General features: G+C 38.6%; 2 protein-coding genes across 2 annotated transcripts in view; one reads left to right on the top strand and one right to left on the bottom strand.

Annotated features, from left to right (window-relative positions):
- The window catches only part of MTHFD1L (methylenetetrahydrofolate dehydrogenase (NADP+ dependent) 1 like), a 641585-nt gene that overhangs the window by 588889 nt on the left and 26742 nt on the right, over window positions 1-25954 (top strand). The gene's annotated exons all lie outside the window — the stretch shown is intronic.
- LOC125996457 (COP9 signalosome complex subunit 5-like) lies at window positions 23662-24825 on the bottom strand. The gene has a single exon (XM_049765407.1). It carries the CDS (start codon window positions 24823-24825, stop codon window positions 23821-23823), a length of 1005 nt encoding a protein of 334 aa, XP_049621364.1. The 3' UTR covers window positions 23662-23820.

Below are 25954 nucleotides of genomic sequence, written 5' to 3'. Positions count from 1 at the left end.
TACATCTGAAATATGGGAAAATGTCATATTATTACATTAATAGAGAATAAATTTCATGAAAATACTGTTTTAATTCATTCAAGATTATAGAAGGGAGCTATTTAATTATAGATACAAATATTAAATCAATAAAGAATTTCTTATATCAAGAAAAACTTTCAAAACATTGTTTTAAATTTAATCTTTTAAAGTCTCATATTTAATTACATTATATTTTGAAATTATTTTGCACATTATAAAAAGCAAATCGAGGGGTCAGAGTGATAGCACAGTGGTAGGGTGTTTGCCTTGCATGCTACTGCCCCAGGAGAGACCTTGGTTCGATCCCTGGCCTCCTATATTTCTCTCAAGTCAGGAGCAATTTCTGAGCCAGGAGTAACCCCTGAGTGTCACCGGGTGTGGCCCGAAATCCAAAAGCCAAAAAAAAAGGCAAGTCGAGGGGTCAGAGTGAGGTGTCAGCAGTAGGACATAGCTGATCCAGGACAGATGGTGGTTCGATTCCCGGCATCCCATATGGTCCCTCGAGCCTGCCAGGGGTGATTTCTGAGCACACAGCCAGGAATAACCCCTGAGCACCGCCTGGTGTGACCAAAATACAGTGGCCATTTTTGCATTTTACTCCATAGAGCTGCTTCTCCCACTCTTCTGGTGATAATTTAAATGTTTGAACAGTCAAATCTCTGTACTTCCATAACGAAAATTTTAATGTGGAACTTGTAAGATGAAAAAATACTATGCCTTTTTATTCATTCATATGTCAAATGCAATAAAAAAAAACGGGAGTTTTCTCAGGGTCAGGGTTTGAGTATGAATATCTACCACTTTCTACATTCAGAAGCTACTTTTTTTATAATTATATTTATTTAAACACCGTGATTACAAATATGATTATAGTTGTATGATTACAGTCATGTAAAGAACACCCCCCTTTACCAGTGCAATATTCCCACCACCAGTTTCCCAGATCTCCCTCCTCCCCACCCCCCCACACCTGTACTCGAGACAGGCTTTCTACTTCCCTCATTCATTCACATTGTTATGATAATTTTCAGTGTAGTCATCTCTCCAACTGCACTCATCACTCTATGTGATGAGCTTCATGTCATGAGCTGCACCTACCAGCCCTCATCTCTCTTGTCTCGGAGATACTGTTAAAAATGTCTTTCATTTTTCTTAAAACCCATAGATGAGTGAAACCATTCTGTGTCTTTCTCTCTCCCTCTGACTTACTTCACTCAGCATAATAGATTGCACATACATCCATGTATAGGAAAATTTCATGACTTCATCTCTCCTGACAGTTGCATTATATTCCATTGTGTATATGTACCACAGTTTCTTTAGCCACTCATCTGTTGAAGGGCATCTTGGTTGTTTCCAGAGTCTGGCTATTGTAAATAGCGCTGCAATGAATATAGGAGTAAGGAAGGGATTTTTGTACTGTATTTTTGTGTTCCTTGGGTATATTCCTAGGAGTGGTATAGCTGGATCGTATGGCAGCTCAATTTCCAGTTTGTGAAGGAATCTCCATATCACTTTCCATAAAGGTTGTACTAGACGGCATTCCCACCAGCAGTGAAAAAGAGTTCCTTTCTCTCCACATCCCCGCCAGCACTGCTTGATTTCCGTTTTTGTGATGTGTGCCAATCTCAGTGGCATGAGGTGGTACCTCATAGTAGTTTTGATTTGCATCTCCCTGACGATTAGTGATGTTGAGCATCTTTTATGTGCCCTTTGGCCATTTGCCTTTCTTCTTTTTCAAAGTGTTTGTTCATTTCTTCTCCCCATTTTTTGATGGTGTTAGTTGTTTTTTTCTTGTATAGTACTGTCAGTACCTTGTAAATTTTGGATATTAGTCCTTTATCTGATGAGTATTGGGTGAATAATTTCTCCCACTCAGTGGGTGGCCTTTGTATTTTTGACACTATCTCCTTTGAGATGCAGAAGCTTCTCAGCTTAATATAGTCTCATCTGTTTATCTCTGCTTCCACTTGTTTGGAAAGTGCTGTCTCCTCCTTAAAGATGCCTTTAGTCTCAATGTCCTGGAGTGTTTCACCTACTTGTTGTTCTATATACCTTATAGTTTCAGATCTGATATCAAGGTCTTTAATCCATTTGGATTTTACCTTTGTACTTGGTGTTAGCTGAGGGTCTGAGTTCGCTTTTTTTGTAAATGGCTAACCAGTTGTGGCAACACTACTTGTTGAATTGCCTTTCCTTGATCCATTTTGGATTTCTTGCTCCTTTATAAAAAACTAGGTAGTTATATGTCTGAGGAACCTCCTCTGAGTACTCAAGCCTATTCCACTGATCTGAGGTCTATCTTTATTCCAATACCATGCTGTTTTTATAACTATTGCTTTGTAATACAGCTTAAAATTGGGGAAAGTAATGCCTCCCATATTTCTTTTCCCAAGGAGTGCTTTAGCTATTCGAGGTTGTTTATTGTTCCAAATGAATTTCAGAAGTGTTTGATTCACTTCTTTGAAGAATGTCATGGGTATCTTTACAGGAATCGCGTTAAATCTGTACAATGCTTTTGGAAGTATTGCCATTTTAATGATGTTGATCCAGCCGATCCATGAGCAGGGTATGTGTTTCCATTTCCACATGTCCTCTCTTATTTCTTGGAGCAGTGTTTTATAGTGTTCTTTGTATAGATCCTTCACATTTTTAGACAGGTTGACTCCAAGATATTTGAGTTTGTGTGGCACTATTGTGAATGGGATTGTTCTCTCAATGTCCATTTCTTCCCTATCATTATTGTTGTATAAAAAGGCCATTGATTTTTGTGTGTTAATTTTGTAGCCTGCCACTTTGCTATATGAATCTATTATTTCTAGTAGCTTTTTGGTAGAGTTTTTAGGGTTTTCTAAGTAGAGTATCATGTCATCTGCCAACAGTGAGAGCTTGACTTCTTCCTTTTCTATCTGGATTCCCTTGATACCTTTTTCTTGCCTAATTGCTATAGCAAGCACTTCCAGTACTATGCTGAATAGGAGTGGTGAGAGAGGACAGCCTTGTCTTGTACCAGAATTTAGAGGGAAGGCTTTTAGTTTATCTCCATTGAGGATAATATTTGCCACTGGCTTGTGGTAGATGGCTTTAACTATATTGAGAAAAGTTCCTTTTATTCCTATCTTGCTGAGAGTTTTCATCAAGAATGGGTGTTGTACCTTATCAAATGCTTTTTCTGCGTCTATTGATATGACCATGTGATTTTTATTTTTCTTGTTGTTTATGTTGTGTATTATGTTGATAGATTTATGGATGTTAAACCAGCCTTGCATTTCTGGGATGAAACCTACTTGATCAAAGTGAATGATTTTTTTGATGAGGCACTGGATCCTGTTCGCCAGGATTTTGTTGAGGATCTTTGCATCTGTGTTCATCAGGGATATTGGTCTGTAATTTTCTTTTTTGGCAGCATCTATATCTGGTTTAGGTATCAAGGTGATGTTGGCTTCATAAAAGCTATTTGGAAGTGTTCCTGTTTTTTCGATTTCATAAAAGAGCCTGGCCAGGATTGGTAGTAGTTCCTCTTGAAAGGTTTGAAATAATTCATTCGTGAATCCATTAGGGCCTGGACTTTTGTTTTTGGGCAAATTTTTGATTAAGGTTTTAATTTCCTCAATAGTGATGGGGGTGTTTAGATATGCTACATCTTCTTTATTCAACCATGGAAGGTTATATTAGTTCAAAAATTTATACATTTCGTCCAGAGAGTAGAGTTTCTCAAAGTATTCTCTGAATACCCTTTGAATCTCTGCAGTATCTGTAGTGATCTCCCCCTTTTCATTTCTAATATGTGTTACCAAGTTTCTCTCTTTTGCTTTGTGAGTTTTGCCAATGGTCTATCAATCTTGTTTATTTTTTCAAAGAACCAACTTCTGCTTTCGTTGATCTTTCGGACTGTTTTTTTGGGTTTTCATTTCATTGATTTCTGCTCAGCTTTGTTATTTCCTCCTGCCTCCCTATTTTTAGTTTCTTTTGTTGATCATTTTCTAATTCTATAAGCTGAGTCAGTAAGCTATTCATGTATGCTCCTTCTTCCTTCCTGATGTGTACTTGCAAAGCTATACATTTTCTTCTCAGTACCGCTTTTGCTGTATCCCATAGGTTCTGATAGTTTGTGTTTTCATTGTCGTTTGTTTCCAGGAAATTTTTGATTTCTTCTTTGATTTCATCTCGGACCCACTGGTTGTTCAGTAGTAGACTGTTTAATTTCCAGGTGTTACATTTTTTTTTTTTTTTTTTGGTTTTTGGGTCACACCCGGCAGTGCTCAGGGTTTATTCCTGGCTCCAGGCTCAGAAATTGCTCCTGGCAGGCACGGTGGACCATATGGGACGCCGGGATTCGAACCGATGACCTCCTGCATGAAAGGCAAACGCCTTACCTCCATGCTATCTCTCCGGCCCCCCAGGTGTTACATTTTTTCTTCTGTATCCCTTTGTAGTTCACATCTAACTTCAGAGCCTTGTGGTCAGCAAAGGTAGCCTGCAAAATTTCTATCTTCTTGATTTTATGGAGGTTTGTTTTATGTGCCAGCATGTGGTCTATCCTGGAGAATGACCCATGTACGTTGGAAAAGAATGTGTATCCAGGTTTCTGAGGATGGAGTGTCCTAGGTATATCTAATAGGCCTCTTTCTTTCATTTTTCTTTTCAGGTCTAGTATATTTTTGTTGGGTTTCCATTTGGTTGACCTATCAAGTGTTGACAAGCCTGTGTTGAGGTCTCCCACAATTATTGTGTTATTATTGATATCCTCTTTCAGATTTGTAAACAATTGTATTAAATACTTTGCTGGTCCCTCATTGGTGCATATATGTTTAGGAGAGTGATTTCTTTCTGCTGTACATATCCCTTGATTAGTACATAATATCTATCTTTGTCCCTTACAACTTTTCTGAGTATAAAGTTTGTGTCATCTGATATTAGTGTGGCCACCCCCGCTTTTTTAAGGGTGTTGTTTGCTTGAATGATTTTCCTCCAGCCTTTGATTTTGAGTCTATGTTTATTCTGACTATTCAGGTGTGTTTCTAGTAGACAGCAGAAGGTTGGCTTCCGTTTTTTGATCCATTTCGCCACTCTGTGCCTCTTAATGGGTGCATTTAGTCCATTGACATTGAGAGAAATAATTGTCATGGGATTTATTGCCATCTTTGTGTAGAAGTTTGGTGTGTTTTTTGTTCTGTCTTGTCTTTAGAATAGATCTTTCAGATTTTCTTTTAAAGCTGGTTTTGAGTCTGTAAAGTTTTTGAACTGTTGTTTATCTGTGAAGCCATGTATACTTCCTTCAAACCTGAAAGTGAGTTTTGCTGGGTGCAGTATTCTTGGTGAAGCATTTATTTCATTGATTTTTGTCACTATATCCCACCACTGCCTTCTGGCCTTGAGTGTTTCTGGTGACAGGTCTGCTGTAAATTTCAAGGATGCTCCCTGGAATGTAATTTCCCTTTTGATCTTGCTGCTTGCAGTATTCTATCTCTATCTGTGGGATTCATCATGGTGACTAGGATGTGTCTTGGGGTGTTTCTCCTGAGGTCTTTTTTAGCTGGTACTCTTCGGGCATGCAGGATTTGGTCACGTTTTCTTTAGCTCTGGTAGTTTCTCTGTGACGATGTTGACTGTTGATTCTTCCTGGAGATTTTCTTCTTGGGTCTCTGGGACTCCAATGATTCCAAAGTTGATTCTGTTGAGCTTATCAAAGACTTCTATTTTCATCTGCTCATATTCTTTGACTAATTTTTCCATTGTCTGATCCTTTGATTTAAGGCTTTTTTCCAATTTCTTCTGTGTAAAGTTGTTATGCATTTCATCTTCCAGAGCACTAATTCTATCCTCAGCTGCTTTTAACCTGTTGGAAAGCTCATCCATTATGTTCTTTAATTCGTTTACTTAGTTTTTCAGACCTGTTATTTGACCTGATATTTCAGTTTGGAGTTTTCTGATTTCTATCTTCACATTCTCTTGGTTTTTATTAGTGTTCTGAGCTATACTTTCTTTGAGTTCTGTGAGCATCCTCCATATTTCTTCTCTAAACTTCATTTCTGAAAGACTGCGTAATTGGTTGGCTATTGCTGGCTCATCAGAGTTTCCATCTTCATTCTCTATGGCTGAAGTTGGTCTGCGTAGTTTCCCCATTGTCACCCTTGTGCTGTGGATTTTTCTACATGTTGTGGTGGTACTCATTGGCTAGGTGGAGTGCACGGCCATGTAGGGAAGCAGAGCGGCCATGCTCCTCTGCTTAGACCCCTTATAGGTGGGCTTAAGGGGGCCAGCAGAGTCAGCTTTATCCACAACTCCAGCCCAGAAAGACTCACCTCAACTGAGGCAAGCCGTCAGGGGATGAATGCCAGAGAAGATCAAAGTTCCCAGGTTGAAGCAAGCCGGGGGAAGCCCCAAAATGTCTGCCGAGCTTAATGGGCCCAGCAGAGTCTGTCTTATCCACAACTTGGCCTGGAAAAACACCCAGAAGCTACTTTCAGAAGTTATTTTATTTCCTGAGGCAAATCACGCTACTCTTAGATGATCATCTAATTTCTTCTATATCAAAATATGTTATATAGACTTCCCCTCAATACATTGTTGTCCAGTGAAAGGGGAGGGGGAAAGAATGGATCACTCTCAAATAGGAAGAGGAAATGAGAACTCCATAAGGAAGGAAATAAGTGTGAGAGATACCACGTGAGGAGCATTATCCAGGCTCTCTGCTAGAGTTGGGTCATGTTATCTTGTGTCTCACCCCTAGGTACAATCATAGCATGAAGCAGCAACTGAGTAAACATGTAACCCAAGCTGTAGGTAAGAACATGTTTTGCCACAAAGAGTAGTTCGTGCAATTAGAGAAATAACTACACTGACAACTAACATAACAATGTGAATGAATGAGGGAAGTAGAAAGCCTGTCTCAAATATAGGCGGGGGGGGGGGGGGAGGTAGGGAGGTGGGAGATTTGGGGCATTGGTGATGGGAATGTCGCACTGGTTGAAGGGGGTGTTCTTTATATGACTGAAACCCAACTACAATCATGTTTGTAATCAAATTGTATAAATAAAGTTGTTAATAAAGAAAAAAAAAGAACACGGTCTGCAAAGGGCAAGAGAGGCAACAGCAGGATCATACAGGCCACAAGGCTTCAGTGCAGCAGTTGCTATCATGATGGACTCATACCAGAGGAAGCTTTGTTATTTAGGTCTCTGGAGGGTGGGATTGTATATATATATATGTATATATGTATATATATGTGTGTGTGTTTGTATATATGTATATATGTATATATATATATATATGTATGTATATATGTATATATATACACACATATATACAAACACATATAGATATATAGTTGGTGATAATAAATTATTCATTAACATTAAAATTATTTTGGGGGAAACTGGGCACACCTAGTGGTGCTCAGGAATTGATCCTCATTTTATACCAGCAATAACCCCGGATTGCTTAGAGTGTTGAACCTAGGTCAGTCCTGTAGAAGCAGTGCCTTACCTGCTGTACTATTGTTCGCTCAATACATTAACATATTTGGGAAGTCACCATCACCACTCTGTCCCACTCTCTTTTAATCTGAAAAACATGATACTTATCAACCAATATTTTCTTATTTTCCTCCTCCTTGGTAACCATCATTATAGTTTATGGTCTTGACCTAACTATGTAGATCATATAAGTAGAATTATAATTATTTTCCTTTTTGAAATTTACCTATTTTATTAGTAGCTTAATGTCCTCAAGAGTTTATTTCTTTTTGAAAGCTGAATGATATTCTACTATTAATTACTCTATATTTTGCTTAACCTGTTATTGGCTAATAGTCATAGTTGACTTTAGCTCTTGTTTTGGTGCTTGTGCTTTAAGTTACTTTAAGCATGGGGCAGTAGGTAGATTTTAAAAACCTGCTTTTAATTCTTTTAAAACTATACCGAGGTGGAATTGCTCAATTACAGGACAATTCTAACTTTAATTTTGAAGAAACTTCAATGCTACTTAAAAGATGCAAAATCGGGGCTGGAGAGATAGCACAGCGGTGTTTGCCTTGCAAGCAACCGATCCAGGACCTGAGGTGGTTGTTTTGAATCCCGGTGTCCCATATGGTTCCCTGTGCCTGCCAGGAGCTATTTCTGAGCAGATAGCCAGGAGTAACCCTTGAGCACTGCCGGGTGTGGCCCAAAAACCGAAAAAAAAAAAAAAAAAGAAAGAAAAAGAAAAAGGATGCAAAACTTTTTATATCCCCATAGTCTACACAGGTTTCAATTTATCCACATTCCCACCTACACATTTTAGACTTAATTATATTTCTATACTCTTTTCTACATTCACTAAAATGATCCAAACTGTACTTTTTCCTTATTGTACAGATTATATTACATTTATCCAAACACATTTTGATAATTTGATGATACTTAAAATATGATTTAAGCTTTTATATATGTATATTTAAAATTTTGAATATTATCTTTAAGGATTTCTGGTAAAAAACTCTTATAGGATAAGAAAAAGAATCGTAGCAACATACATATAGTCCTTAAACACAGGAACTATTTGTTTTTGAATAAATGTCATAAAAGTCATTCCTCTTCTTTTGAAAATGCCAGTCAGTTTTTGGCTTTCCCTCAATGTCTTCAGTCACTACAGAGTTGCCAGGCCAGCTTCATAAATTTTGTTCTTCCATAATATCCATGTATATTTTATGCTGTACAATAAAATGTGTTAGGTTAATGCGAGTTGTAAACATTTAATACTGTCTCTTTAACCAGATATGATGAAGCAATAATTACGACTAAGGTTATTATTCTAGCCATTATCTGAGATGTTGAAATGTATGCATAAATTATCTTAGGAGAAAATTTAATCCTGATCTATCTAAATTTCTGATTTCATCATATGTTTCACAGATCAACAGCACATGATTCAACAAGGGATGTAGGAAGAAAAATTAAAGAATGTCTGTGTTACTAAATTGTAACACTTGGGACTTAGAATTATGTCTTATTTTCTCACTGGAAAGCATTTCATAATCTTTGAGATAGAAGCTTTGAGATTCCTTGTTCCTCATGTTTTTCTCCCCATTAGCCTGAGAGCTAGCTGAGTGATAGCTTATTTCTTCAATCATTATCTTCCTAACATCTTGAATTATTTTCTCATCCTTCTCTTCTCAACTTGGAATTAATCCCAATTACCAATGTTTCTGCTGCTTTTCCTGTCCTAGTGAAAAGGCTGGAGGATATCACATAGGTGTCATAGCTAAGTTATACATCAAATTCATGGCCTTTGGGCTCACTTATAATTCCTCACTCTTTACCTTGTTAGATCTTACTGCCATTTTCAACATGGCTGTTACAAATGTTGTTTCCTCCCTTGAGGCCCTTATTATTATCTGCACTTTTACAGATAATCTTGTCTCCTATTTCACCCACAAATTCATAGTCATAGGAAGTACTTTCAATACCACACCCTAATATTCACACACTTCCTTGTTTCCTTCCCTTTTCTATCTCAGATTATTTTCTCTAACCTACCACTTGCAATCTCAACAACGTTTTAGTACCCATAAATTGTAAATATGTTGAAATCACTCTATCTCAAACAAGAATTTTTCCTTCTTCACCATGTAGAGCCTTGTCTCTCTTTTCCTGTTTAGTGTTGAACTGTCTTTCTGTTTATTCCACCCACCCCACTTCTCATTCAAAATACCATTCATAGCAACATGGCTTCTGTCTTCACTTATAGGGTCCCATTATTTTTACTAACTTCCTGTGACTTTGAAAAGGCTTATTTTACTTGATTTTTTGGTGATATTGATACTGTTGACCATATCATTTTTGAAACATCCTATTTTATTTACTTTTATTATTATTTTTGATTATGATGATGATGATGTTTTTGGGCCACACTCAAAAGTGCACAGGGGTTATTCATGGCTCTGAAATCAGAAATTACTCCTGGCTGACTCAAGGTGACCATATGGGGTATCCAGAGATCAAACTCGGGTTAGCTGCCTGCAAAGCAAATGTCCTACCTGCCGTACTGTCGTTCCAGTCCTGGAAAATTTTCTTCTATTTACTTCCATAATGTGACCCTGAATTTGCTTCTCCCTTTTTTTCTTTCTTTTTTTTTGGGGGGGGGAAGGCTACACTTGGTGATGCTCAGGGGTTACTCCTGGAGCTCAGAAATAGCTCTTGGCTTGAGGGACCATATGGGACTCTGGGGGATGGAGCCATGGTCCTTCCTACATCAGCCACATGCAAGGCAAATGCCCTATTACTGCATCACCGCTCCGGTCCCACTTCCCCCTTATTTCACTGCAGGCATAAATTGGGTTAGTTATAGGCACTAAGACACAAAAATGAAAAAATAGATCAATGGAAGGTTAAATGTGGATATAAATGGAAACTAACCTCACAGGACTCAGTGAAGGTCAAACATCTGGAACATGGGAACATGGAAAACTGTACAGGACTGGGGATTCTGCTGCACTCAACAGTGTGTGTTGCTGAGAAGAAAATGTATTTCAGCAAAAGTTGGTTTTTTGAAAAAAAAAAAATAAACAAGATTGATAAACCACTAGCAAAACCCACAAAGAAAGGGAGAAACTTAAATTAAAAATGAAAAGGGGGATTTCTACTGTGTGTCAGAAGCACGACAGACATTTTGGGCCTTTTCTCTGCTCTGCTTTGGCCTGGGATTTTGATCCTTTCGTCCTTCTTCCCAGAGGGCTCATATTCTTCAGAGGTGAGCAGTCCCACCCAAAAAGGGTGGAGCCAGAGGAGTGCATCATCTAGCTGATGAATACCACCACAACACATAGAAAAACCCACAATACAAGTGTGACAATGGGGAAACAATGCAGGCCAACACCAAACCAGGCATAGAGAATAAAGATGACAACTTTGATGTCCCGGCAATGGCCAACCAACTAGTTAGTCTGTCAGATATGAAGTTTAGAGAAGAAATATAGAGAATTTACAGAACTCAAAGAAAGTATAGATCGGGGGTTGGAGAGATAGCATGGAAGTAAAGCGCTTGCCTTGCATGCAGAAGATCAGTGGTCGAATCCCAGCATCCCATATGGTCCTTCAAGCCTGCCAGGGGCGATTTCTGAGCATAGAGCCAGGAGTAACCCCTAAGTGCTGTTGGGTGTGACCCCAAAACCATAAATAAATAAATAAATAAATAACTAGAAAACACCAATTTTCTTTAAAAAAAAGTATAGATAGAGTTGAACAAAACACTAATAAGTATCAAGAGGATATAAAGATAGAAATTAGAAAACTCGGGGCCAGAGAGATAGCACAGCGGTAGGGCATTTGCCTTGCAAGCAGTTGATCCAGGATGAACGGTGGTTCCAATCCCAACATTCCATATGGTCCCCTGTGCCTGCCAGGAGCAATTTTTGAGTGCAGAGCCAGGAGTAACCCTGAGCACTGCCAGGTGTGACCCCCCCCCCCCAAAAAAAAAAAAGAAATCAGAAAACTCCAAAATAAAATAACAGGTCTAAAAAACTCAGTAGGCAAATTGAAAACCTCAATGGAAAGCCTTTCTAACAGGGTAACAGCAGCTGAGGATAGAATTGGTGAGCTGGAAGATGAGATGCATAACAACTCTATACAGCAGAAAAGATTGGAAAAAAGACAATGGAAAAATTACTCAAAGAATGTGAGCAGATGAAAATAGAAGTATATGATAAGCTCAAGAGAAACTTAAGAATTATTGGATCCCAAATACCCAGGAGAAAATTCTCTAGGAAGAACCAATGGTCAGGGACATCATTACAGAGAAACTACCAGAACTAAAGACTACATGCAACCAAATCTTGCATGCCTGAACAGTACCAGCTAAAAGAGACCCAAGGAAAAGCAACCCAAGACACATCCTAGTCACAATGACAAATCCTACAGATAGGGATGGAATACTAAAAGCAGCAAGATCAAAAAGGGAAATTACATTCAAGGTAGCATCCTTAAGATTTACAGCAGACCTGTCACAAGAAATCCTCAAGGCCAGAAGGCAGTGGTGGGACATATTGACAAAACTCAAGTGAATACTTCGCCTAGAATACAGCACCCAGCAAGACTCACTTTCAGGTTTGAAGGAAGTATACATAGCTTCAAGGATAAACAACAGCTCTGAAACTTTGCGGACTCAAAATCAGCCTTAAAAGAAAAACTGAAAAGTCTACTTTAAGACAAAATCAACCAACAGACACACCGAACTTCTACACAAAGATGGCACTAAATTCCATGACAATTATCTCTCTCAATGTCAATGGACTAAACACACCAGTTAAGAGACATGGAGTGGCTAAATGGATCAAAAAACTGAATCCAATCTTCTGCTGCCTACAAGAATATTCAGAACAAATATAGACTCAAAATCAAAGGCTGGAAGAAAATCATCTAAGCAAACAACACCCTTAATAAAGCTGGAGTGGCCATGCAAGTATTAGATGCACCAACTTTAGATTTAGAAAAGTTATAAGGAACAAAGATGGACATTTTGTACTAATCAAGGGATATGTACAATAGGAAGAAACCACACTCCTAAACATATTTGCACCCAATGAGGAACCAACAACATATTTAATACAATTGTTGACAAATATGAAAAAAGATATCAATAACAACACAATAATTTTGGGAGACCTCAACATTACTCTGTCACCCCTTGATAGGTCAACCAGACTGAAACCCAACAAAAATATACTAGATCTGAAAAGAGAAATTGAGAAGAGTGGACTATCTATCTATCTATCTATCTATCTATCTATCTATCTATCTATCTATCTATCTATCTATGGCACTCCATCCCCCAGAAACCTGGATACACTCTTCTCCAAAGCACATGGATCATTCTCCAGGATAAACTACATGCTAGCTCATAAAACGTATCTCCATAAAATCAAGAGGATAGAAATCATGCAGACTACCTTCGCTGATCACAAGGCACTGAAATTAGAAATGATCTACAAAGAGACACAGAAGAAAAACTTTAACACCTTGAAATTAAATAGCTTACTACCAAACAACCAGTGGGTTAGAGATGAAATCGAAGAGAAAATCAAAACATTCTTGAAAACAAATAACAATAAAGACACAAATTATCAGAATTTATGGGACACAGCAAAAGTGGTACTAAGCAAAAAATTTGTAGCTTTGCAAGCACACATCAGGAAGGAAGAAATACCTACATAAATAGCTTAATGACACAGCTTATAAAATTAGAAAATGATCAACAAATGGAACCAAAAATAGGTAGGCAGAAGGAATAAACAAAGCTTAGAGCAGAAATCAATGAAGTGGAAATCAAGGAAATGATTCGAAAGATCAACAAAAGCAAAAGTTGGTTCTTTGAAAAAATAAACAAGATTGATAAACCACTGGCAAAACTCACAAAGAAATAGAGATAGAAATTTGATGTACCAGAGTAGAAATGAAAAAGGGGGGATACTACAGGTATTGCAGAGATTAAAGGGTAATCAGAGACTATTTTGAGAAACTTTATGCCATGAAACATGAGAACTTGGCAGAAATGGACAAATTCTTGGACTCTTATAACCTTCCACAGTTAAATAAGGATGGTAGCATATCTAAACAGCCCCATCAATAATGAGGAAATTAAAATAGTGATCAAAAATCTTCCCCCAAATCAAAACCCAGGCTCAGATGGGTTCATTAATATTCTTTCAAACCTTCCAAGAGGAAATTCTACAATTCTTTTAAGGCTCGTTCATAAAATTGAAGACACAGAAACACTTTCCAATAGTTTCTATGAAGCTAATATCACCTTGATACTAAAACCAGACAGAGGTACTGCCAAAAAAGAAAATTACAGACTAATATCCCTGATGAACACAGATGCAAAGAACCTCAACAAAATTCTTGCAAATAGAATTTAATGCATCATCAAGAAGGTCATTCACCACGACCAAGTAAGTTTCATCCCAGGAATGCAAGGATGGCTTAACATCCATAAATAAATCAACATAATACACCATATCATCATAAAGAAAAACAAAAACCACATAATCAGATCAATAGATGCAGAGAAAGCATTCGATAAGGTCCAACCCTCAACAAGATGGGAATGAAAGAAACTTTTATCAGTATAGTCAAGGCCATCTACCACAAGCCAATGGAAAACATTATTCTCAATGGAATAAACTAAAAAACTTTCCTCTAATATCTGGTATAAGACAAGGCTGCCCTCTCTCACCACTCCTATTCAACATAGTACTGGAAGTACTAGCAATAGCAATGAGGCAAGAAAATAATATCAAGGGCATCAAGGAAGAAGTCAAGCTCTCAATATTTGCAGGTGACATGCTAATATATTTAGAAAACCCTGAAACTCTACCAAGAAGCTTCTAGAAACAATACCTTCTTATAGAAAAGTGGCAGGCTACAAAACTAACATGAAAAAATCAATGGCATTCTTATACACCAATAATGATAGGGAAGAAATGGGCATTAAAAAAAACAATCCCTGGGACTAGAGAGATAGCATGGAGGTAAGGCGTTTGCCTTTCATGCAGGAGGTCATTGGTTTGAATCCCGGTGTCCCATATGGTCCCCCGTGCCTGCCAGGAGCAATTTCTGAGCCTGGAGCCAGGAATAACCCCTGAGCACTGCCAGGTGTGACCCAAAAACCAAAAAAAAAAATTCCTTTCACATTAGTACCATACAAAGTCAAATACCTTGGAGTCAACTTAATTAAAGAGGTAAAGGACCTATAGAAAGAAAACTGCAAAACACTGCTTCAAGACATAAAAGAGAACACAAGGACATGAAGACACATCTTTTTCATGGATTGGCAGGATTAACATCATTAAAATGGCAATACTCCCCAAAGTATTATACAGATTTAGTGCAATTCCTCTAAGGATACCCATGTTATTCTTCAAAGAAGTGGATCAAACACTCCCAGAAATTCATTTGGAACAATAAACACCCAGGAATAGCTAAGGCAACCCTTAGGAAAAAAGAAGATGGGAGGCATCACTTTCCCCAACTTTAAATTGTACTACAAAAGCTATAGCCATTAAAACTGCATGGTATTGGAATAAAGACAGACCCTCAACTCAGTGGAATAGGTTTGAGTATTCAGTGAATATTTCCAAGACATATAATCAATTACTCCTTACAACTTTTTTATTAATTTTTTAAATTTTTATTGAGGCCAATGTGAATTACAAGTCTTTCACAGTTATATTTAAAGTATATAGTGACAGTGAATAAGGGCAATTTCCACCACCAGTGTTGATCTCCTTCACCTATGTTCCCAGCATGCATCCCATACCTCCACTCTTTGTCCATTGGACTGCGTTGGGTTACTGATCCTACCCTAATCAATAATTGTAATTCACCCTAAGGTGACTGAGCCAACTGCAATTGAGCAGAACTTCTGAAACATAATGAAAGACTCTAACCTAGGCTTTGTCCTAGGATTGGTACAAAAACCAAGACCACCAATTACAGAAGAATGATTAAAACAACACTGATGGAACAGAACTTCTAGAACTGTAAAGAAAGACTCTGTCCTAGGCTTCATCCTATGACATGTGAAAATACTAAGATCTCTAGTTACAGAGGCCTAATTTTATCATCCATGACTGAGTGGAAAGTTTCCTGGCACCATAAAAAAACACTGGGGATGGGGCCGGGAAGGTGGCGCTACAGGTTAGGTGTCTGCCTTGCAAGCGGATGGACCGCGGTTCGATCCCCCGGTGTCCCATATGGTCCTCCCAAGCCAGGGGTGATTTCTGAGCACATAGCCAGGAGTAACCCCTGAGCGTCAAACGGGTGTGGCCCAAAAACCAAAAAAAAACCAAAAAAAAAAAAAAAAAAAAAAAAAAAACACTGGGGAGTGAAAAAAAGCATGTATGGAGCCTGTAGTTATTCCCATGACAGTATGCTTCAAGGGAGGAGAAACCCTGTATCTCTTAGGCAAAGGGAATTCCCTTTCTAATCTTGCCAATATTTACTGTGCCTATGCAGAAAAAAATGGACAATTTTTTTTTCTTTTTAGCTCAGTTTTGTTTGGTTGTTGTCTGTATTGCTGTGGTGCTTTTTGTTCAACTAGATCACAATTAGTTCCTCTGCTCATACTGCTACCCTACTTTCTAACAGTCTCTTACAGACTCTCTCTAGGATCCCAGACTAAGATAGTCTTTGTCCTTGTGATTCACTACAAGGTGACATTTTGATTTATTTTTGCATATGGCTTTATCAACCAACAAATAGTTATAGACCACTTGGTGGCATAGGATCCACAGAGGCTAAGACAAATCTTTCAACTTCTGTGCCTTGAAAATGATTTCTTTCTACTTCCCAGAATTATCTGTAGGAATTTATAATTAGGTTTTATTATAATGTTCTAAAAAACTTACTTTAATATTTACCTACATTTTATCATTTTCAGCAGGGATAGAAGACAGACAAGGCACTCTTCCAAGAAGTAATTATTATAGAGTGTTAAATGTCCTGCAAAATCATGTTGGGCCACTGAAGAAATAGACTTGCAGTATAGTTTTTCATAGTCATCCCCCAAAGTGGACGACAAAACCAAACCACCACAAGATTTGCTGCCACTTTTGCAATCATAATGCCAAAGTTTTCAGAATTCCAGAACTGGTACAACCAATATATGGAAGCATAACGTTATTTTTGTTTTTGGGTCACAACCAGAGGCGCTCAGGGGTTACTCTTGGCTCTGCACTCAGAAATCGCCCCTTGCATGCTTGGCAAACTATATGGAATGTCTGCGGGAATCGAACCACAGTCTCCTGGGTTGGCTGTGTGCAAGGTAAACACCCTACCACTGTGCTATCTCTCCGGCCCCTGGAACTATCACATCCAGGGGAACTTCTTACTGCCATATTGACCAGGAAATGGTTTTTGTCCCCTGCATATCATACCCAAGGACTGATGACCTGCTAGTGAAGACCAAAAGTTTCTCTTTTTGTTTGCCAACATGAATGGCAGAGATGGCAAAGATGTGACAGTGTCATCTTCAAGATTTCATACTTCGGCATCTGACTAAATGAACTCACATTAAACCAGAATATATTTTTCAAGGGTTCAAAAAACCATCATTCTCAGATGCCCATTGTCAGAGTTATGAAGAGGTCTACTAGAATACTGTTTTCCAATTTTTTTTTGATAGACTGCACCATAAAATCCATTTGACTCAGACACAGTCACACTTAGGTCTACCTGAAATAAAATTTTCACAAGACCATTTGATGGCTCTTATTCTAGTTTCTGTTGTTCAATTCTTTGCTGCTCAAGACCATTCCACTCCATTAAGAAATGCACGGCTTGACCCACTAAGTTGATTTACTGACATACTAATGGATGGCAGTTGGCAGATTGAAAAAAAAAGTGCTATATTATAAAAAGGAAAAATGGACATTGAGTGCCTATTCATCCACAATTTTCACAGTAATCTCTTTCCCTCTCCCCTCTCCCTGAGTTAACATAAAAAGGATTTAAGACTATTCACAGAAGGAATGTAGAGTATTATCTACTACGTAGTGGCTTGAGAATTGGGAGAACTGGTTCTGGTCCTTGCCACCTGAATTTTACCATTTGTGGAGAACTTTGGGTGTTGAGGACCCAGCTGACACTGAGAAAATTCAGAAAAAGGATGATTGTTACCTTGTAATATTTTAAAAAGGGTTGATTGAAGGCACTTGTAGCTAAACTGTTGTTCACACAAAAAATCATTTGGTTTTAGTGAAGTTCCTAGTTATATATGTAGGTGTAAAGTATAATGATTTGCTTTAAGAGTTTGATTTGCTCAGCTGCTACATGGTTGGAAGGTGATAGTTAATTTCATTGGAAAGGACTGTTAAGAATTTAATCCCTTAATAAAGAGCTTTTAAGTCAAAATTTATATTGTCAATGATTGAAGCTTTCAATAAGAACTTTTATTCTGCTATCGTGTAGGTTTGAAAGTAATTTGTTTTTAAAAAGAAAAGATATTGAGAGGTCAGAACAAATAAACTTTTAAGAAATGCTTAGTCTGTGTCAAATGGTGTACTAAACATTTTCATTTATAATGACCTGTCTAATTCTCTCAACAATTCCTTGAGAAAAAAATTTTTTTGAGCTTCACTTTCAGATATGAGGAGAAAAAAATCAAAGTGGCTAAAAGGGACCCACTTCTGGTAGTGTACCCTTCCCAAGTAGGAGAATAATATTTGCACTTACCGCAGGTGGACTCACAGATTTTGTTTTTCCTGCTGTTCCTTAATGTCTCTGTTGCCTTTATAATTTGTTCACAGTATCTGAATTCCTTTGATCCCTGTCAACCTGTTGTTTCTCATATCTCTCTTCTCCCGCACCCCTCCACTTCTTTTCTTCTCCCTAAACTGTGGGGCCCCATGTAATCTAGGTATTCCCCTGTAGACCATTGAATTTCCTCATCCAATTATCCTAAATACTACATATCATCTTGTGTTTATTCTTTTTTTTTTTTTTTTGGCTTACTTCATTTGGCATGATCTCTTTTAGTTCCACCCATGTTTGCATGATTTGTCTATAACTGAACACCTAGGATGATTCCAAATTATGACGATTTTACTGAGTGATTTTCTTCCTGCAATAATGATATTTATGCATTCTTTTGAATGAATTCTTTTGGGTACTGGTGATAGAAACCCTAAAATAAAATTTTTGTGTAATATGACAACTCAATTCTGAGTTTTCTGAGAACCTTCAATACTGTTTTTCATAGAGGTTGGACTAGCAAACATTACCACCAGCAGTGGATATGAATTAATTTTTCACCACATCCCTGCCAACACAGGTTTTTCTTCACACTTTTGATGTGTGCTGTTCTGGTGTAAAATGATATCTCATTGTTGTCCACTCAGTTGGCTGCCTTTTAGTTCTAGCCCATTTTTCTTTTGTCATACAGAAACTTTGATAATTTGATGTTAATATAGTCAACTCTTTAAAATTTATTTTAAATAAGAGCCACCCTAAATTTGTGTCCAGAGCTACTCTGCAATTTTTTTGGGGGGGGGCACACCGATGACACTCAGGGGTTACTCTTGGCTATGTACTCAGAAATAGCTCCTGGCTTGGGGACTCTAGGGAATCAAACCATGGTCTGTCCTAGGCTAGTGCAGGCAAGGTAGACGCCTCACTGTTTGTGCCACTGCTATCTGTTGGTTCAGTGCTTGGTTGGAGATACTAAGAAGTCACCAGAGATGTTGGACTGTGAGAACACCCATGACCAAACTTAGAACCTTGTTCATATAATTCACCTCTTTGAACCATCTTTCTGACCCAATATTTACTGTGAAGTCAGTATGTGTTTTTGAGCTCGTCATTTTTCAGCAAAAATTACAATATTAAGTATAACATGTTGAAATAACTTTAATGTGATATTTTATCTCTAGAATTTGATTTTACTACTCTCAGCACAAAGGTTGAGCTGACATACAAACAAATGGGATGATTTGGGTGGATACAATTCACATACTTTTAAGAATTATTTTTCTCATTTTCTTCCTGCAAAGTCATGTGGCTTATTTGAAGGCTTTACAATTCTTATAGGTAAACGAAAAATAATTCCCATGGTTCTGTTGATAGTCCCTGGAAATCTCTCCACAGAGATGATTGAGGTCTTGCAAGAAAGAGCAGCTTCCAATGAAGTTCTGAAAAGCACTTAATCTAATAATAGTTGCCATTCAATTGTGTACCATTTGAATTTGAGCTCTTCATAAACTTTGTGTCATTTGATCTCACCTTAAATTCTCTAAGGTAGACATTGCCATTATCTTCACTTTAAAGTTGAAGAAATAGAGCACATAGAAGATTAAGTGAGTTGTATTGGGGGGGATTTCTGGGTAGCATACTTAGAACTATTGTATGTTTTCATTGGTGGAATCTAGTGTCAATCTCTGAGGGTAGTAGGTACCTGGCCAGGTTGTGTTCATATGAAATGAGAGTCAGAATTGATTTTACATTATCAAACATATGAAGTTTGGATCTCAAAATTTCTCTTTTCTATATGATTATTTTCTATGTCATTAAATACGGTGACTGGCAAAATTATTGATAATTGAGTTTTAGGTACATAATACTTCAACACCAATCTCACCACCAGTGTCAAAGACCTCTCCAGAGTTTCTACATTACATTCATCTCTCCACTCCCAAGTCTGCTTCCTCTTTTCCCACCATCTGTGACCTTAATAAGCATATTACAAAGTTTGATGGTTGCAGCTTACAGTTCATGTTTTCAATGTTGTTGAGTCTGTAATTTGGATTTATGGCTATTTCACTCCCACATTACCAGTATAAACAAAGCCCTGACCACTTCTCTCCCTACTTCCTTTTCCCCATCTTTTTCTCCCCCCCCCTTGCTTTTTTTCCATCTCTGATCTTCTGATCCTTAACCTCTAGGGTCAAAGGTGATCTAGGCATCTGCCCCTTTACTACATTACATGCCTTCACGTAGTTATTCTACATTCCACAGATAAGTGTGGATAGCAACATACCTAACTCCAACCCGGGTAGACAAGTTTCTTTATAGTTTAAGCTAGTCATATAAATAATCTATGATTTATAATTTTTAGTGTTGTTGGTCCACATTATAACAGTATAAGCACATAATTTAATTGGTAATTAATATTAAAATGAAGTTTAGTAGGGTGGCAAGCAAGCTGATTCTGAGTGGATCAGGATTGTTTCCAATAGGGAAGAGGCCTTCCCTTCTCTAAGCAAAAGTTCCAGTGACTCTCACCAAAACCTGAAGAAGACTTCAGGACCATGGGTGCTGATTGTAGAAGGAATCCTATCTAGGTAGAATCCCATCTAGGCTGAATGCTCTATTGGTGCTGCTGTCAGAAGTGTTAATAAGATGACTTGCTCATTTTGTTGGTTTAACAATATTTTTGGTCACACTTAGTAATGCTGTGTGTATATTGGGAAGATAGATAGGGGAATGGCAGTGAAAGGTCACTACCAATAGTGGTGGTAGGGATTGAACCTGTGCCCACAAAAAAAGCAGGATTACAAACAATTACAAATTGAGCCATCTACAAAACACCTAAAGGTTAACTTTTACTTTATTTTGTTTTGTTTTGGGGCCATACCTTGGAGTGCTCAGGGTTTACTCTTGGCTCTGAACTCAGGGGTCATTCCTGACAGTGTTTGGAATGCCGGGGATTGAATCTGAGTCAGCACATGCAAGTTAAATATCCTTTTGATTTCCTCCTTGATTTCATCTCGGACCCACTGGTTATTCAGTATGAGGCTGTTTAACTTCCAGATGTTAAATTTTTTCTTCTGTGTCCCTTTGCAGTTCACATCTAACTTCAGAGCCTTGTGGTCAGCAAAGGTAGCCTGCAAAATGTCTATCTTTTTTATTTTATGGAGGTATGTTTTATGTGCCAGCACGTGATCTATCCTGGAGAATGATCCATGTACATTGGAAAAGAATGTGTATCCAGGTTTCTGAGGATGGAGTGCCCTATATATATCTACTAGGTCTCTTTCTTTCATTTCTCTTTTCAGGTCTAGTATATTTTTGTTGGGTTTCCACTTGGTTGACCTATCAAGTGTTGACAAGCCTGTGTTGAGGTCTCCCACAATTATTGTGTTATTATTGATATCCTTCTTCAGATTTGTCAACAATTGTATTAAATACTTTGCTGGTCCCTCATTGGGTGCGTATATGTTTAGGAGAGTGATTTCTTCTTGCTGTACAAATCCCTTGATTAGTACATAATATCCATCTTTGTCCCTTACAACTTTTCTGAGTATAAAGTTTGTGTCATCTGATATTAGTATGGCCACCCCCGCTTTTTTAAGGGTGTTGTTTGCTTGAATGATTTTCCTCCAGCCTTTGATTTTGAGTCTATGTTTATTCTGGCTATTCAGGTGTGTTTCTAGTAGACAGCAGAAGGTTGGCTTCCGTTTTTTGATCCATTTCGCCACTCTGTGCCTCTTAACTGGTGCATTTAGTCTATTGACATTGAGAGAAATAATTGTCATGGGATTTATTGCCATCTTTGTGTAGAAGTTTGGTGTGTTTTTTGTTCTGTCTTGTTTTTAGAGTAGATCTTTCAGTTTTCTTTTAAGGCTGGTTTTGAGTCTGCAAAGTTTTTGAGCTGTTGTTTATCTGTGAAGCCGTGTATACATCCTTCAAACCTGAAAGTGAGTTTTGCTGGGTGCAGTATTCTTGGCGAAGCATTTATTTCATTGAGTTTTGCCACTATATCCCACCACTGCCTTCTGGCCTTGAGTGTTTCTGGTGACAGGTCTGCTGTAAATTTCAAGGATGCTCCCTGGAATGTAATTTCCCTTTTCGATCTTGCTGCTTGCAGTATTCTGTCTCTATCTGTGGGTTTCATCATGGTGACTAGGATGTGTCTTGGGGTGTTTCTCCTGGGGTCTTTTTTAGCTGGTACTTCTCGGGCATGCAGGATTTGGTCACATGTTTTCTTTAGCTCTGGTAGTTTCTCTGTGATGACGTTCTTGACCATTGATTCTTCCTGAAGATTTTCTTCTTGGGTCTCTGGGACTCCAATGATTCTAAAGTTGTTTCTGTTGAGCTTGTCAAAGACTTCTATTTTCATCTGCTCATATTCTTTGAGTAAATTTTCCATTGTCTGATCCTTTGATTTAAGGCTTTTTTCCAATCTCTTCTGCTGTGTAATGTTGTTATGCATCTCGTCTTCTAAAGCACTAATTCTATCCTCAGCTGCTTTTAACCTGTTGGAAAGCTCATCCATTGTGTTCTTCAATTCGTCTACTGAGTTTTTCAGACCTGTTATCTGACCTGATATTTCAGTTTGGAGTTTTTTGATTTCTATCTTCATATTCTCTTGATTTTTATTAGTGTTCTGATTAATGCTTTCTTTGATTTCTGTTAGCAACCTCCATATTTCTTCTCTAAACTCCATTTCTGAAAGACTGCTTAGGTAGTTGGCCATTGTTGGGCCATCAGAGTTTCCATCTTCATTCTCTATGGTTGAAGTTGGTCTGTGTAGTCTCCCCATTGTCACACTTACGCTGTGGGTTTTTCTACGTGTTGTGGTGGTACTCATTGACTAGGTGGAGTGTGCGGCCTCGAAGCAAAGCAGAGCGGCCGCGCTCTGGCCCCCAAACACTCACCTCAGCAGAGGCAAGCCATCAGGGGATGAATGACAGAGAGAATGACAAAGTTCCCAGGTTGATGCATGCCCGGGGAAGCCCCCAAATGTCTGCCAACCTAAAAAGTCTCTTATCCACAACTCCAGCAGCAAAAACACACCTCAGCCGAGGCACGACTTGAAGGAATTAATGCCGAAGAAGATCAAAGTTCCCAGGTTGATGCAGGCTGGGGGAGGTCCCAAAATGTCTGCCGAGCCTAGGGGGGCCCAGCAGCCAGCCTTATCCGCAACTCCGGCCCCCAAACACTCACCTCAGCCGAGGCAAGCCGTCAGGGGATGAATGACAGAGAAGATCAAAGTTCCCAGGTTGATGCAAGCCTGGGGAAGCCCCCAAATGTCTGCCAAGCTAAAAAGTCTCATCCACAACTCCAGCAGCAAAAACACACCTCAGCCGAGGCACGCCTTGAAGGCAAGTTAATATCCTATCCATTGTGCTATGTCATTGGCCTCCTTAAAGATTAACTCCCCCCCCCATTTTTTTTCATTTTAAAGAGTTATTTATTATTGAATATCACTGTTCAGACACATCAGAGTACCTTGTGCTTCTGTAAGATGCTTAGTACTGGTTTTGAAAGTATTACTGTAGTCTTTTCTCCATGTGGCATTCAGGCAAAAGTAAAACTCGAAAATCATTTAAGCAATGTTAATTTGATTAAACAATTTATCCTTAATAACCTGAGACATCAATCCATGGATAGCTTCTATGGTAGTTTTACAGCTGTCTCGTGTAGCTTTTGCAAGCTTGTCTTCTGACTTTTGGTCATGTGTTTCTAAACCCAACGTGAAACTTCCTTGGCCCAGCTGGGCTTCTGACTGCTCTAATTTTTCAGACAAATCAAAGACCTGACCTGTGGTATAGTCTGCATTAGTAAGCAGACTAGAAGAACTCAATGTATACACCCAATATTTATTCCACAAAAGTTCAAGCAATTTGCGGTCCAAAAAGGATTTGAAATATGACACTTCTAAGGCATAGTATTGTTTGCAGTGCACACCAAAGTCTTCTATTTTATTAAGTGGGATGGTCTGGTACTCAGAAGGTTCTTCATCAGGAGGTTTGTAGCCCTTCGGGTATGTCCTAAAGGCTCCAAGATTTACTTTCCCTGCAGATATTGTTCTGGTTGGATCAATTACAACTGCCACAAATGGTTCTTGGAACTGCTGATTGAGCATTTGAGTACTGACGTCAATCCCAGAAAGCCAGCAACCATAGCCAGGGTGGTTATGGTACCAGCCAATTGCATTTTCAAGGTGGCCAACCTGTTTGGCGTTTTCTATGTATGCAGCCATGTACTCATATGCAGCAGCCTGAGCATTTACTCGGGTTTCAGTGCCTTCTACAGGCAAAGCAAAACTGTCCATAATGATCATGGTTTCACCATCCACCTTGCCCAGCATCAAACCCATCACTTCCAAGTTGCCTCCAGATCTGGCATGCATCACCATTGTCAGTAGAGCCAGTGCTGAGATTTTGCAGTATTTAAAGTAATGGTGATCCTTAGTCCAGGGCTTGGACGCCAGGATCTCCTGTTGCTGCTTCTTGTCGTACTTGTAGATCTCATCGATGCTCTGCGCTTCCTGCATGTTGTTGGCCAGTTCCCAGGCCATCTGGGCCAGGCCGCTTCTGGAGGCCGCCATGGCTAAGTTTTCTGAGAGGCTTCGGAGCCTCATTCACCAACAGGTGTGGAGCCCCACTAGCTCCTCGGGGCGGCCATGACACCTCCTCCCCCCCCATTTTTAAAAAATAATTTTTATTGTGACCAAAGTGAATTACACAAATCTTTCACAGTAACAGTACTATTTAAGGTACATAGTGACAATAAATCAGGGCCATTTCCGCCAGCAAGTGTTGTCCTCCCTCCACCCCTATTTTCAGCATTCCCATATCTCCCTCTCTTGCCCCCCTGGTCTGCTAGTGTTAACTGATCTCCTCTGTGTATAGCTTGTTGTAGATTTGGTATTGATTCAGTTGTTAATGACTTTGGGTTTGGTGTTTGAGACTGATCATTTTTTATTTCCACTCAATGTTCATATGACTATTTGGTCTTGGTACCCTCCATTTTCCCCTCCTCAATTCATGAGGCAGAACAAGATTATTCATGTTATGTGGTTCTGTTGTAAAAAAATCCCTAAAACCAAAAATAAAAATAACAAAAATGGAAAAAAACAACTGGGAGGATTTTTTTTTAGAGTTTATAAATATTGATTTAAAAGAAGAAAGGGAGGGAGAAGCTGCTGAACTCTGCTGGAACTCTGATGCCAGCACCTCTATCTGACTGTCCCCTGTGCTGTGCTGCATTCTCGGCCTGATTTCATCCTATGTGTGCCTTCATCTGTGGATGGCTAGCCTTCTCTGGAAGTGAGTTGATACGCCCAGAAAAGGAGGACCCAGAGCATCATTTAGCCAATGAATACAATGAATACAACCAAAACACATAGAAAAACCCACAATACAAGTGTGAAAATGGGGAAACAATGTAGGGCAGCGTCAGACATAGAGAATCAAGATGGCAACTCTCATGACTGGAACATGGTCAACCAACTAGTCAGTCTCTCAGATAAGGAGTTTAGAGTCGCAATATGGAAGATATTCACAGAGCTCAAAGAAAGTATAGAAGAGAAGACTTATAAGAATCAAGAGAATATGAAGATAGAAATCAGAAAAATCCAAACTGAAATTTTAGTTCAAATAACAGGTCTGAAAAACTCAGTAGATAAATTGAAGAAAAAAAAAATATATGAGCTTTCCCACAGATTAAAAGCAGCT

The sequence above is a fragment of the Suncus etruscus genome, chromosome 18 (assembly GCF_024139225.1).
Source record: "Suncus etruscus isolate mSunEtr1 chromosome 18, mSunEtr1.pri.cur, whole genome shotgun sequence".
Lineage (NCBI taxonomy): Eukaryota > Metazoa > Chordata > Mammalia > Eulipotyphla > Soricidae > Suncus > Suncus etruscus.
Note: the sequence above shows the minus strand (reverse complement) of the source record. Positions and strands in the feature narration are given on the sequence as shown.